This window comes from Danio aesculapii, chromosome 10 (assembly GCF_903798145.1).
Source record: "Danio aesculapii chromosome 10, fDanAes4.1, whole genome shotgun sequence".
In the NCBI taxonomy this organism is placed as follows: Eukaryota; Metazoa; Chordata; class Actinopteri; order Cypriniformes; family Danionidae; genus Danio; species Danio aesculapii.
The window spans coordinates 26,146,090-26,160,792 of NC_079444.1; the positions used below are offsets into that span (position 1 = coordinate 26,146,090).

General features: G+C 36.3%; 1 protein-coding gene across 1 annotated transcript; it reads right to left on the reverse strand.

Annotated features, from left to right (window-relative positions):
- Positions 1-2,608: 2,608 nt before the first annotated feature.
- fhdc3 (FH2 domain containing 3) lies at positions 2,609-14,355 on the reverse strand. Its single transcript, XM_056467206.1, has 12 exons — positions 14,255-14,355; positions 12,427-12,933; positions 10,123-10,184; positions 9,760-9,859; positions 9,583-9,668; positions 8,935-9,035; positions 7,478-7,548; positions 7,273-7,380; positions 7,122-7,192; positions 6,916-7,033; positions 6,627-6,791; positions 2,609-3,958 (listed from the first exon to the last, which is right to left on the reverse strand). Exons 2-12 carry the CDS (start codon positions 12,877-12,879, stop codon positions 2,822-2,824), a joined length of 2,472 nt encoding a protein of 823 aa, XP_056323181.1. The 5' UTR covers positions 12,880-12,933; positions 14,255-14,355; the 3' UTR covers positions 2,609-2,821.
- Positions 14,356-14,703: the final 348 nt, after the last annotated feature.

The window sequence follows — 14,703 nt, forward strand, 5'->3', positions numbered from 1 at the left end:
ACACACACACACACACACAAGACAGAGAGAGAGAGAGAGAGAGAGAGAGGAGAGAGAGAGAGAGAGAGAGAGAGAGAGAGAGAGAGAGAGAGAGAGAGAGAGAAAATGAGAGAAAATGAGAGAAAATGAGAGAATGAGATTTGCGTTAAAAATATTTAAGACTGCACAAAAATATCGTTTTTTGTGGTCTGAATACAACAGGAGTACATTACTGCACATGAAAAAGGGCTTAAAATATAAAAGTGTATTAAAACAAGAGAATGTTACATTTTTTTTTTAAGTCTTGACGTTTTAAAACAAAAATCAGCCTTTATTATGAAAGAGCACAGACCGTATGAAAGAAGAGTCTGTCCTCTGCAGGTTTTTCCAGGGGGTATTATTTCACTGAGACACCAGCCAAGTGAGATCACACTGTAAACATACACCATCACCCAGACAACATGGCACATTCCCCTCATTTCCATTTTTTATCTTGATGAACGAGCAGAGAAGGGAGAGCATGTATTACATTTAAACTCTAGCAGACGTGAAGAACACAGTACTTTACAATAACTAGAATCAGGACTGAATAGTGACATCAATACCATTCTGTCCAGGACTGCCACACAATCTTCAGGATAGCCTAACAGTTCTTCATGCTACAGTGGAAACTTCTTAGCCTACCACTTTTTCTGTCATTGGCAACTGAATACTGAAGTAGTACTTGTCTTAATTTTGAACGGTACAGCTACAATGCCAGAACTTTAAATTCAAGAAAATATCCTGCTTAAAAATACAAAAACAAAGCTACTTTTTGTATAAAATATATTTGAAATACCGATGTCTTTAAAACACGTCACAACATGATTATTTATAGATAGTTAGCTAGCAAGATATAGATACCTAGCTAGTTAAAGATAGATGTTTAAATTGAATGAGATTCAATATTTTACGTTCATATAATTATTAATCATCTGTTTCTAAATCGGACCCCGCCCCGTTGCTAGGCCCCTGTATACACTAGATATCACATACGGACCCTGAGCATGCATCAACACCGCAGCCTTATTTGTACAGTGCTCCCAGGACAAATGTCATTCAACCACACTAGTCAAGACTAAAGCCAATGTGAAGATGCTGGACTTTAGCACTGTATGGTGGGGTGTAGTAGCGAGCAAAAAAAGAAAACAAAGCACAATGGCAGAACATTTCATAGGAAAGATTTAGTTTTTTTTTTTAATTTTAGCATGTTACAAACTTTTGTGCTCAGCAAGTATTGATGATAATACAGTCTCCTGCACTGACCATAAGGTAAAGTAACACCAACTCGCACCAAATAAGGCTTATGCTAGTTTTGTTGAATAAAATCAGCAAACAATGTAAATGAAATATGACAAGACGCCGCGGTGCTAGAAACTTGTTTTATTGTCGGCTAAGTAAACGAATCGTTCATAATGGGGATTCATTCACAATCGAAAAGTTCCCTCCGTTAGAATGAGAAGTGAAAGCAGGAGAGGGGGTGTTTTAGGACACGGATTAGATCAAATTTAACAGGTAAGGAGGATAATACATTTCCATGCACACAAACACATGCTCTTTGTCGGCAATACCCGTGCGATCACTTATCCATCGATGTAGAAAAGTGATGTAAACTTATAATTTTCATATATTTCATAATCGGGAAAACTCCCGATCATAGATATATGTATATATCTCTGGCTCTGGATGGCCAGTCCTCCACTACACCTTGGTCCTGCATTCATTTCAAAGGAGTGCTCCCCTGTACTAAAATAGCGGCTCTATTGATGCATTTCTTCCAATAGAAAACAATAGCAGATGACATCTAATGTAAATATCTATGATAGATAGGTAGCTAGCTAGACATAGATGGCTAGAGATAAATAGATGGATAGATAGATAGATAGATAGATAGATAGATATTAATGTAAATAACTTTTAAAGCATATGAAATTATTTTAAAATAGAATGAAATAATTTAGCATGTGACCCATTTGGAAGTTTTCTAGATTAAGAGCCAATACTTTAACAAACATTCACTTTTGGCAAACTTATGGTGTCAAATTATCCGCTTGTTAAGTTGTGACATATGGAATACTGTTTCTGGATTCCGGATCCGGACTCATTTGAATTGAGAAAATATTCGTTTGGGGCCACTTTTTAGCCATATTACACATTAAAGCGAATTTTATACAAACTCATGGTGTACACAACAGCATCTGGACTTGCTGCATCACAAATACCAAAATGTTAACAATTTATAAAAAAATAACCACTTTCTGGCCATCGGATATTAAACATGGATATATATTTTGCGATCGTGATTTTTGAAAGTATTACAGCGCTTTGTAAATGTTTATTATTACCATTTGACGAGTCTCCCTATTCAGTTTGATAAAGCGCTTGGACCCGGAAACCGCTTTGCGTGACGTCACACTTAACAAGCGGATACAGCACATGAAGTGTCCCGCAGAAGACTAAGGGAAAAAGAAAAAAAAAAACAAAAAAAAAAAACACACACACAAACCAATAAGTTCAAAGGTGGTATCCACACTTTATTACATAAAAATAAAAGACCGACATGAAGACAAAACAAAAATAAAATGCACTGTAGTCGCTAAAATTTAATGTTGTGAACCAATAAAATCAGCCTGTTAGAAATAACAATGCTGAACTAAAAACCAATAAAATATTGACATGTCAACTTCAGCATGTATTTTTGCATAAGAACACAAAAGGCATCAAGAGTTTTGTAAGACAAGTTCCCATTTGCCTACATTCCTAATATCCTTCATGGCAGCGTAAAATCTTTAAAAGTATAAACCTAACCAACAGTCCCTGCCCGGTTTCTCTCCCCAAAGCGTCGAAAGAAAGACACAAGTCCTGAGCCTTCCTGTCTCTTATCTGGAGGAACTTCTGGTCCAATGCGTCTCTGGAAGATTTGTCCCAGTTTAAAGTTCGGTGCTCGCTCTTTTTCATCAGTAAGAGAAGCTGACCTCGCTGACCTCGGAAACATCCCTTGTGCAGGAGTCCGCTTTGAAGGACAGTCCGGTAAAGAGGATGAAGCAACAGATTTATGGGAGAATGAAGGCTTGTCCCGTACAGGCGTGTCTGGTAACGCCCAAACCCCATCATCAAGAATGTCCACCCTGGAGATGGAGAAGGAGTGTCTGCGGTGCGGAGTGTCTCGAGGAGAGACACGAGGGCTGAGGATGGTCCATGGGGAGCCAAGACCTCCTAGTCCAGTCTGCAAGGCCAGATCCACCTCTTTGATATCCCTCTGTCGAGGAGTAGAGGTGCACACGATTCTGGAACGATCAGGTGTAGACATTCCATTCAAGCCGCAATCCTGAAAGCAGAAGACCTTGCCGGAGAGATCAGGCATTTTGTCTGCTTCCTCTGCTTTCTCGTTGTCTTCCTCTTTATTCAAATCTTCAATCTCCTCTACTTCTTTTTTATCCACTACTCCATCTTCAAGTTCTTGTTTGATTGAGGTGTTTCTTCCTTCATCTTCTTTGCGATCATTGCTTTCAGGAATCAGTTCATCATCAATGCACTGTCCTCTTTTAGATGCGGCACGCGCCCGTTGAACATCATTAACGACACAAGGTGGAAGTTCCTCCTGGCAGATGTTCTCTGGTTCCTCCACTCTTGGGATCTCAGATTTCTCCTCATTGGTTTCGGCAGGGCTTTTCAGATCCCCGTTGTCCTCACGCTTCTCAACCTGAGGGCGGATGTTCTTGATGGGGCTGTTTGCTACTGATGTAGGTCCACCGGGCCTCCTGCGGGAAGGACGTTGCTTGAGAAAGCTGGTCAGGACAGATTCTAGAGTGGAGTTGTCATTGTTCCCATCCTGAGTGGAGCATGAGCCAGTGGATCGACGCTTAGAAGTTTTGGTAAGTATTTCTCTCTCCCTTTGCTGTCGCTTGCGAGTTTCAGCTGCCTCTCGATCACGGTTTTCCTACAAGACATGGAAGATGTTTTTTTTTTTTTTTTATCTGGTTGTTTTTTATTAATAATTCAATCATGGAGCCCATTAAAAGGACAAAGTAAATTTTATTTTTATATTTTTATTTATTTATTTATTTTACTTTACTTTAAAAAAAAATATATTATATATATATATATATATATATATATATATATATATATATATATATATATATATATATATATATATATATATATATATATATATATATATATATATATATATATATATATATATATATATATATATATATATATATATTTAAAATATATATTCAAACATTTTTGCACATTAAAAACTAAATACGACCTCATGTTGTGTCAATCACATTCTCATTTACGCATTCGTAGAAAGGGTTTTTATCAGAATCCATAAATCCAGAATGCTGTCACTTGGAGCACTGAGCACTTTATGTCAAGCAAGTGTGCAATATAAAGACAGAATGTAATGAATGCAAAAAAGTAAACAATTTAAAATTTTGGACTTCAGTGTGCAATGACCTTAAAACGCAGTCATATTTATAGCCTCTGAAAATACAGTCCATTTGATTTTTAAGTGTACGTACACAAGCAGTCAATACATGAATATTACACAACTTTGTTACATCCTACATATCTGGGTACACAACTGTTATAAATTTGTTTGTAACAATTAAAAATCAATTAACCATTTAACAATTATTAAATCTTTGTAACATTTTCAGCTAGAGTTACAAGTTGTAAGTTGTACTTTGCACAATCTCTCATCCATGTAGGGCTCAACTGTTGCTTTATCTTATAAAATGGCACAACAAAAAATAAATAAAATAAAATAAATATAATTTTAAAATTAAATGTTTGACGCAGTTACAAATAGTGGTTGTCAGCTTTGGGCCTAAAGAAGCCTTAAAGAATCAAGTTAAAACAGACTTTGACATTATTACCATACCCTTGTCCCAGAACCAGGCCTTTTAAACATAAAAAATAAAATAAATTGAAAGAAAAATCAACTGTGCTTAAACAAAATTGTGCTTAAATTTCGCAAACGCAAAAAAAATAAAATAAAATAAATAAATAAAAAATCTTACACATGGTTTACTCCACTATATAGGCACCACAAATGATGTCACATTCCTCACTGAACATTTTTGCCCCAATTATATTTTTTTAATTATTACAAAGTCAATAGTTATGGTGGCTTGAGAAAGCCAACATACTGTTATACTACATTAACTTATTCTTCCTCCGTCTTCTTCTTCTTAGACTATTTTAAGACCGCATCTCCTCCTAGACTGTTCATACTTCAAAAACCAAACTAACTCTAAAATATACTGAATTAAGTTGCTATATCTTTTCCAACTGATCCAACTTACAGTTTTCTGAAACCCAGAAAATTCAGAAAAGTCCCACTGACTTAACATTGGTCCAAACTTTATGACCTCATATTTTTGCGCCAGAGTGTCATACAGACTTAAGTTTGGGCTCATTTAACTCAGACTACCAATCTGCCAAATCACTGATGACCTTTCACTTTACTAGCCACACCCTAGCAACCACTTACGGCACCTTAGCAACTGTCCCATAGACTTCGATTGTAAAAAACTGCCATTGACTTTACGTTGGACATACTAACCACATACCAATTCATGCTAACAATATACCAATCCATACTAGAAACATGCTAACGACATGATAACATACTGACAACATGCTAAAATGTATACTAAATTCAAGCCAACAAAATGCTAGTTTATACTAGAAACATGCTAGCAACATGCTAATTCATACAAGAACCATGCAAATTTATGTTAGCAACAACTCGGAACACCTTAGCAACCGCCTAGCAATGCTTTTGCAACCACCTAGCAACCACTCAAAACACCCTAACACCACCTTAGCAACAACCTGGAACATATTAGCAACCACCTAGCACCACCTTAGCAACTACTCAGAACACCTTAGCAACTGCCTAGCAACCACTCAGAACACCCTGGCAACGCCTTAGCAATGACTTAGAACACCTTAGCAACCACCTAACAACCACTCAGAACACCCTAGCAACCACCTAGCACACCTTAGCAACCGCCTAGCAACCAATCAGAACACCCTAGCAACCACTTACCAACACTGTAGCAACTTCACTTAGAACACCCTAGCCACCGCCTAGCAATGCCTTAGCACGCACTCAGAACACCCTAGCAACCACTTAGCAACACCATAGCAAACACTCAGAACCTCCTATCAACCGCCTAGCGAGAAAAATGCCAAACCATCCTAGAAACATGCAAACATATATGTACTTATCTGTTTATGCCAACTGCTTCAAACTTCTTAAAAACTACTCACAATTATTTAAACTTTGAAACCACTTCAAACAAGCTTTCTCAAGCCACCATAAAGTTTGTCTACCAACTTTTCTAGTTAATGTCTAATGCCAAAGACAACAAAACAATTTGGGTGCAAAGATAATATAATCAAGCTAAATTTGTCAAATAAAAAAGCTAAAGTTGTGCAAAATACATTTTGATTAATTCTACAAAAATATATTGAAAGTTTTCATATCTTACATCAAAAACACATTTGGGTGAACAGCAGGTTTGTAATCCAAGTAGTTGAACTGTGTCACACAACACGTCCTCTTAGAAAACATGATATTTTACCTGCGCAGCTCTCTCAAACCTCTCGCAGAAGGAATGAAAGATGGAGCAACACTCCTCCAGCTTAAATGTGAGCGGGTCTTCACAGAAATACTCGGCTACGGAGGTGCTGATGGTTTCCAGTTCCTGAAGGGTAACCTCCACATCTGTAAGCCGAATGTCTGCCATCTGTACAACAGCAGACGTAGCATGAATACTTGATAATCAGTATACTTGAAATAATTTTATTTTTATTTTTTTACAACGCAAACCAGCCACCTGATGTTACACAGCAAAACCGAAAATATCTTACACGTAGAAATGCTTCCATCTGATGTAGAAGATCCGGCTGTTTGCTGGCGTCCATCTTTGCTTCCTTAATTTTCTCCAACTCCCTTTGAAAGTCCATTTCCACTTCCTGCTTTTGAATCCTGAAATGAAATAATGACCAAAGTCATTTTTATTCCCAAACAAACCTTCTACACATTACAAAAATTATGTAATGTCATCAACATGTACCTTGCAGCAATTCCAATGTGTTGAAGCTGTTCAGTAAAGTGCAACAAAGCTTCATCAATTTGTTGGGCTTGCTGAAAACAAACAGTCAAAAAGAATTTAACCAACATCAGCTAATGAAAAAAGTTCCTAAAAGAGCATTCACTTAATTTACCATGGTAACGTAGTGCATGAGGTTCATGCCAGGTTTATTTGCTTTAGTGTCTACCAGTTTGAGCAATGATGTCATCCTGAAGCCGATAGCGCTACCTGCATATCCACCCTAAAACGAGATATAGAGTCATTTTTCTGCTCCAGCTGTAGTAAACCCTCGGAAATGGTGCATTTTTAATAAACAGAACAGACCATGTGACACTCACCGCATTCATGTAGTTTCCAGCCTTCAGCACCAGTCTGATGATTGAATGTAGGTCATCACATGCCAGCAACTCTGGTATTAGTAAGATTTAGATTTACTTATTTTTTGAAAGAAAAACGTATTTAGCAAAATTATGAAAAAGAGTATCGAGTCACAGTTAAGACATCAATGAAAGTAAATATATCTTTTAAAAGTAAAGGGAAGACAAAATATATTGTGTGGTCATAGAAATAATACAAATAGAGATAATACAAAGAACTGTTTCATGAACTCTAAATCAGCATGTTCACATATTTTGTTTTATTTTTAAATCAATTAAGTACACTCTAAAAAAATGATGTTTGTTTAAACTACTTATTAAAGGGCACCAATGATCAAAATCAACTTTTGCAAGCTGCTTGGACAGAACTAAGTGTAGGTATAGTGTGTCCACTGTCATATTGGAGCGATATAAACACAAGTCTCTTTTTTTAATTTACTGATGCCAAAATAGGATCCAAATCCCAGTGATTTTGAGGTCCACCGCAACGTGACGTTGTAGTGCGGTTTTTCCCGCCCTCAAAACTGATTGACAGGTGCCATGTCTCCATAATAACATGTATACACATGTCCACAGAACAATTTTTGCAAAGAAACTAGGATTAAAAGATATGTTACAGCTCTCTGTGACCAGCTGCACCTCAATAATGAATGTTAAAACATTTTTAAAACAGAGCATGTTTGTAATAAAGACAGTAATGCTATCTAATTTAACCGCTATAATAATCATGGCCACATGGTGTCAGTAAACTTGCATATATGTGTACTGCTTTTGTATGTGACTCGTCACTTCATAAAGGCTTGCATAGACTCCACCACAAATACATCAAATAAACTTGCATGGTTTTTGACTAGTGACCTTATTTCAACTTCATCTGAGTGAGTCTCTGTCACTGACAGCTGTTTATCTAACGTAACTCATGAGAAGCAGACATGCACAATGAAGCAGTGGGTGGGGAGAAGCAGCTCATTTGGAACAGCTACATTGTCCTCAGACACCAAAATGGGCAGATCGTACATTATATAATAAATTATATAATGGGTATTTTGAGCTGAAACTTTACAGACACATTCTGGAGACACCAAAGTCTTATCTTACATCTTGTAAAAGAGGTCGAATAGATGCCCTTTAAAATAAGATGAAACTATTTTTGGGTTTTTTTTGGAGACAACTTAATTGTTTCATGTTCAATACACTTTGCAAAATTTGGCCAGACTGCAAATTTGAAAAAACTAATAAGTTTACTTAATTCCTTCATGTTGTCCCAATCCCAACACAAATCGATTGTGTGAACTCTTTTTTTTTTACTGTGTACAGCAACGATGAGTATAAAAGAATGCGTTCAAAACCATTAAAATATTAGGGTTTAAATTTCTGTGTGAATGGAATTGTTAACAGTCAAACAGTCAAAAAAGTACCATTAGCAGCGGTTGTCATGACAGCAATGGAGTGCTTGATCTCCTCTATAAAGGGGAAAAACTCCTCTCTGAGAAGTAAGCTCTTTAATCTCACTTTATACCTGAAAACAAACAACAGTTAGAGAATTAAGTCATTTTTAAACCAAAGTTTTAACACACTGGAACAACGTGTAACACTACATATTCCCCAAGAACAGCATCAAATTTTAAGTATTTTGAATCATAGAATTATACAGTCTCTATATAGATATTCTGTATATGCCACATTAGCTGCTGTTTCCATGTGCTGCTATACGCACCAGACTGGAATGTTCAAATTTAGTCCAAAATCATTCAAGGGCAAGTTGACTGTGAAATCAGTAGATGATTTTACTAATACAATACAGAGAGATGAAGGTCTCACCAAACACATTAAAATATGACCATAGGTTAATAACCCATAATGTTGAGTGATTGCCAATGAAAACAAACAAAGACCTTAAATCACAGGTGAAAACTTCAAGTTCTTTGGGAATTTACTGTAAATCTTGGCAGTTTTTACAATCAGAGGTTGAGCAGTGTTGTGGCAATCTTAGGAAATTAAATCAAATGTGGCATCTATGTATACAGGTAGACACCTATATTTTGAACCATGTCAGAAAAACTCACCCTGGCACTTGAACAAGCATCACCATGAAACGGTCCGCTTCATTTAGTGCTGACAAATCTCCATTGAATGACATCAGCTTCTTTGTCTAGAGTGTGTCGATACATTTATATAAAAAAAAAAGTTATAAAAGCTCATTAGAATACCACAGGGGAGACATAGTGAAAAGGCTTGTTTACCTCCACATCATCAGGCAAGAGCTTATTAAGCTCTCTCAGTTTCTCGGAAGCAAAGCACATGTTTCCATGCCTAACAGCCTCCACAATGTCCTTCGGTGTCCTGTAAAGTGTACCGAAACACAGATGAGATGCGCTTCAATGGCACATTTGAGTGTTATTGCTGAGAGATTTTGAAACGGAACAATAAACTACTTGAACCAACTTCTATTTATTTTTTACTGACGGCACTACATACATGAACAACTCAGATTTGTATGTGAAAAATCATAGCACAGGATCTGGTCAGGAAATGCATTTGCAAGTTTTTTTTTTAAATATTTCATTAGGAGTTTTTAAGAAAATAATGTCAATTTTATACATTACCTTTTAAATTGTTTGAGTAGAATACCAATATTCATACTTTTCTTCGAGTTGAGAATTGACACCTAAAAAACAAAAACATATATTAACCTCTAAGCTTGGAAAAAAGTATGTCATTTATATTCAGTGAGAGCAACTAAAAATAATCTTTAAACAAAATGTCAACATTTCCCATAAGACAGTAGTTCAACATTTCATAGCTTAACTTCCTCACATGCTCCTTTAAATAGACATGCATCAACAGTCCATACAAGCACAAACATCATCAGATCCCACTTTTCTATGTGATAACAGAAAAATCTAAAAGATAAGGTGTCTTCTTGGACTGAAATTATGGAGAGTCCATTGGTTACTGATGATTACTTCCCAATGTTACATGTAAAATTAAACAAAAAAATGAATTAAATGAGACAAAAAAAAAAAAAAAAAAAAAGAGAGAGAATGGGAATGTATCACTATAGTGCAATGCATTCTTAATTTAAAACACAGGAACCTGGATCCCATTGATCTCTATAGGTGTATTGTATCATATTTACACTGACTTGGAATAAACTTTATGCGCTCACACTACAAACAATAAAGAAAATCATATGGAAATGTTTTTCTTGCGGCAGCTCATTGATACCCTGTCAGTTACGGATAAGCTGGTTTATTTATTTGACCTGCTGCCTCTGCATCTGTGCTCGGCTTCTCAAGTTCCACTGGAGACATCGTGTGAAATGACCATTTCAGCATCTTAGACAAACAAAGGACATTTATAAAGATATCTACATGTTAGTCTATTATATTCTGTCCGTGTAATGTCTTTTTAAAAGGTATTACTATACATCGGTCTGCTTTTCTGTGGTGATTTGCATTTGTTTACATTGTGCACTCTTAAGCGTGTCCGAATACATGGCAGAATGCAACTAACCATCATGTAAATTCCCATTCTCTATTGTTTTTAGAATTCCAGAGAACCTGATTCTGCACATACTGAAAATTAATTATAGTAAGACTAAACCCAGAAAGTCATTTCTTTATGGTATAAAAGCCTTTTTGAAAGAAGAATATGAAAGTGTTTATTGAGGATTAAAAACTATTTTTGAAACGCTTGGTAATATAAATCTCTCAATTTAAGTTGTTCAAAAGTTGGTTTAATTTTTTTTTTTTCAAAACAATAAAAAATTTGCTTAAAAAAATTACAAATACAAAAAAAAAAAAAAAATTAAAACAAACAAACGAATACAAATTATATACAAAATACAAAAAAAAGATAAAATATAAATATAAATTACAAAAGTTGCTGAGACTTGTTTCCGCATGTTGATTTACAACTGAAGTTAAAACTTAAATTTATTAAATAATTATTTCCCCAATGTATTAACTTGTTCACTAATTTATACAATAGTTCACCTAAAAGATAAGGGATGCTCCGATCGATCGACCGAAGATCGGGATCAGCCGATAATCACATTTAATGACTCAATCGGTACTCGCAGGTGTTTGTTATCTAGTGACATATCTAGTGTCTCATCCAACCTTATGACCTCTCCGGGAAGCTCCGCGAGTCTCCCGCATATTCATGCAGCTCCATGATTCCCAAAAGGAGTTAAAATACCCAGAAATCATGGTGACCAGAGTGAATGAGCAAGAGAACAGATCCCAAGAGGCACAGTGATGGTCTAAGTATTACATTTGTTTGGTTAATGAGTAGATAGTGAAGACAATGCTACACATTTGCAGTGTTTCCAAATTGCATTGTTTGTAATTTTTCTAACCAGTTTTTATATCTGTGTTTTGTTATTTTCTGCAAAGCTTCTTCTGGCCATGACATGTTCACACCTAAATGGTTAAAAGAGATGTGTTTAAGGAATTATATGCAGCATCCTTAATTTATTCTCTTAGGTAAGGAGAGATCTCCACTTAAATGTGCTTTATGCACGCTTGAAGCATTAGAATTGGTACTTTGAGCTGTTAATATGGCCACAGGAAAAGGAGTGTTAAATGGAAATGCGAAAAGTTGTTCTTTCCTTTCACTGGTTCTCAGAAGACAGTATATCCAATACATTAGCTTTATCAGAGCTGGAAGTCACCTCTCCAGATCAATAGATTGAGTTGATACAGGCCACTAGCAAGTACTAGATGCCATGTTTAATTTACCCTGCACATACAATCTTGATAAATAAGAGATGACATCGGAGCTGCCTTTCAATCTTCCAGTACAGTACCAACCAAAGGGCCTCACTGGAAAGTACAGCTGTAGATATACATGACTAGCATTCCATGGCAAATTCTTTAGCTTTACAACAAAGCAATGGCACTTACGTTCTCAGATTCTGCAGAGATTTGCGAAAGGCCCCACACACTTTTTCGGACCGTCCCACCCTTGCGGATCAAACCGTGGTGCTCGCTGTGGCTGAAAAGCTCCTCCATACGCTTAGTGTCCAGCTCAAAGTTCTCAAGGTTGCGTTGGGCTGTCCAGACATTGCGCTTGCCCAATACACTATGCCTAGGGATGGCGTCCCAGTTGAAGTTACGCATTCTGGAGCGCCGCTGGACAGTCCGGGTGAAGGGGTCCCCCATGAGTGAAGGAGGTGGGGGTGGTGGAGGTGGAAATAGTGGTGGTGGTGGTGGTGGAGGGGGAGGAGGAGGTGGAGGGCCCAGGGGAGGAGGCTGGGCAGGACATCTGAATGGTGAGGTTTCATTTTGAAAGCACCTGGAGGGATCGTGAAGATCAGGAGGTAGAGATGCTGTGGTTACAACTGATGCGCCATCCATTGGAGGACACAATGTGGATATCCAGTGGACTTAATTCCAGTTTACTGGAAGGATCTGATAGAAATACAAAATTTATATATACATAAAAAAGAAGGAATCTGCACTATCCAAAATTTCTATCATTGGTAACATCTACCTAGTAAATCCAAAATTAAGGGCAATTAAAGGTAAGCAGTGTATTGCAACGGTGTGTTCACAACTGTGGTTTGGTTTTCTTGGTTCATTTGGCCGGGACAAAAAATATATTTAGTTTGCTATATGACTTACTTTTCAATTGAACGAAACAAACATCCAAAACAACATTGGGCTAAATGATTGTTGTAGGTGCGAAGTTTGATGTTTTTAACACCTGAGAACTATTATAAAATGTCTTCAGTCAAAACAGAAATTCATATTTTGCATTCCTTGCATATTTCTGTCAAACTATGCCAGAGTAACTACACCAGCTGAGTGTGAACTTTTTACATCTATACATACAAATATACCCAATGTTAAAACATAAACAGGTAAAGCAAGTTGCTTATTTGAAAAAGGTAGCTATGAGAGCCAACCAAGATAATATTTTACAATACCAATTTGCCTAGGAACTTCAACAGGCAGATAAACAAACCATTTCATTAAAACGATTAAGCATAGAGACTACTTTGCATATCACACAAACTTTGGTCTCCTTATTTTTCAATTTTACTGACTGTGTAATGCATTAACTAATGTAGCTACTGGAAGCTACATTTACAAAATTTAAAGCTATACTTTTAACAACCCTTTAGAAAAAAATTGATATAAAACTACTTAAATTTGAATGTTTTCTACTACAATTGTTACAGGTTTACAAACTCTCAACTTTTAAGACCCAGTATTTAATGGTTTCTACTGTTTTTTGGGGGGAATATTTCTTTAAAAGTAACTTGAATTTAAAGAGAAGGCAATAAATTACAAGTAGAGGTAAACAGGGACCATTAGCACAAAACTGCTACTATCAGTACTACACCTAAACATTTGGTAATTTATTATTGTATACATAAATAATAAAGCTAAATTATATTACTATGAAATAATTATCTATCTAAGACATATATTTATTATGTTTTTATAATTACACAGAGTACTACAATTCAATGTGCAATTCAAAATGCACATTTACAAAAAATGCAAAGCAAACAAATAGAGATCTCTAGATTTTTCTTTTAGAAACAAACAAGGTTAACAAGGATCAACAGTTCACAGTTCAGATGGATCAAAACCATGGTAAAAAAAAGACATTGACATCAGTTAATGCATAACACAAACAATAAATTAAAAGACAACCAAATATTAAAAACTTCGCCAAAGCTACAGAAAGTGGCAAAAGTAATTTGTTTTCCAATATACGTACCGGTAGATTAAAAATATCAGGTTGACTGCTGGTGAACGCTTAATGAACCTACGTCCATGCCGGAGAAAGTCAACAGATAATCCACATGTCAAACGCCATCAACTTCCAGCACGAGCACTTTAATGGATGGGAACAGCCACACCCCTCACGCGCGCTCACGAGCCGCATCCTGCCCTCACCTGAGCAACTCTCGTCTTTGCTACTTAAAATACTTTCAGAAGCAAAGAACACCATGAAAAGTAAAAGAAGGCTAATCGAACTATACACTGGGTCATTATGTACTTCTATTTTTAGTAACAGATCCCGCGACTAGAGTTTGAATTGTAACGGTCATACTTATAACTGACGAGAAGCCACTGCTTACATTTAAAGGTAAGACGGCATGCCGTTTTTATTTATAAAACGATATGTATATATTCAAAAACTATGTTATTATGCCCTTTATTGTC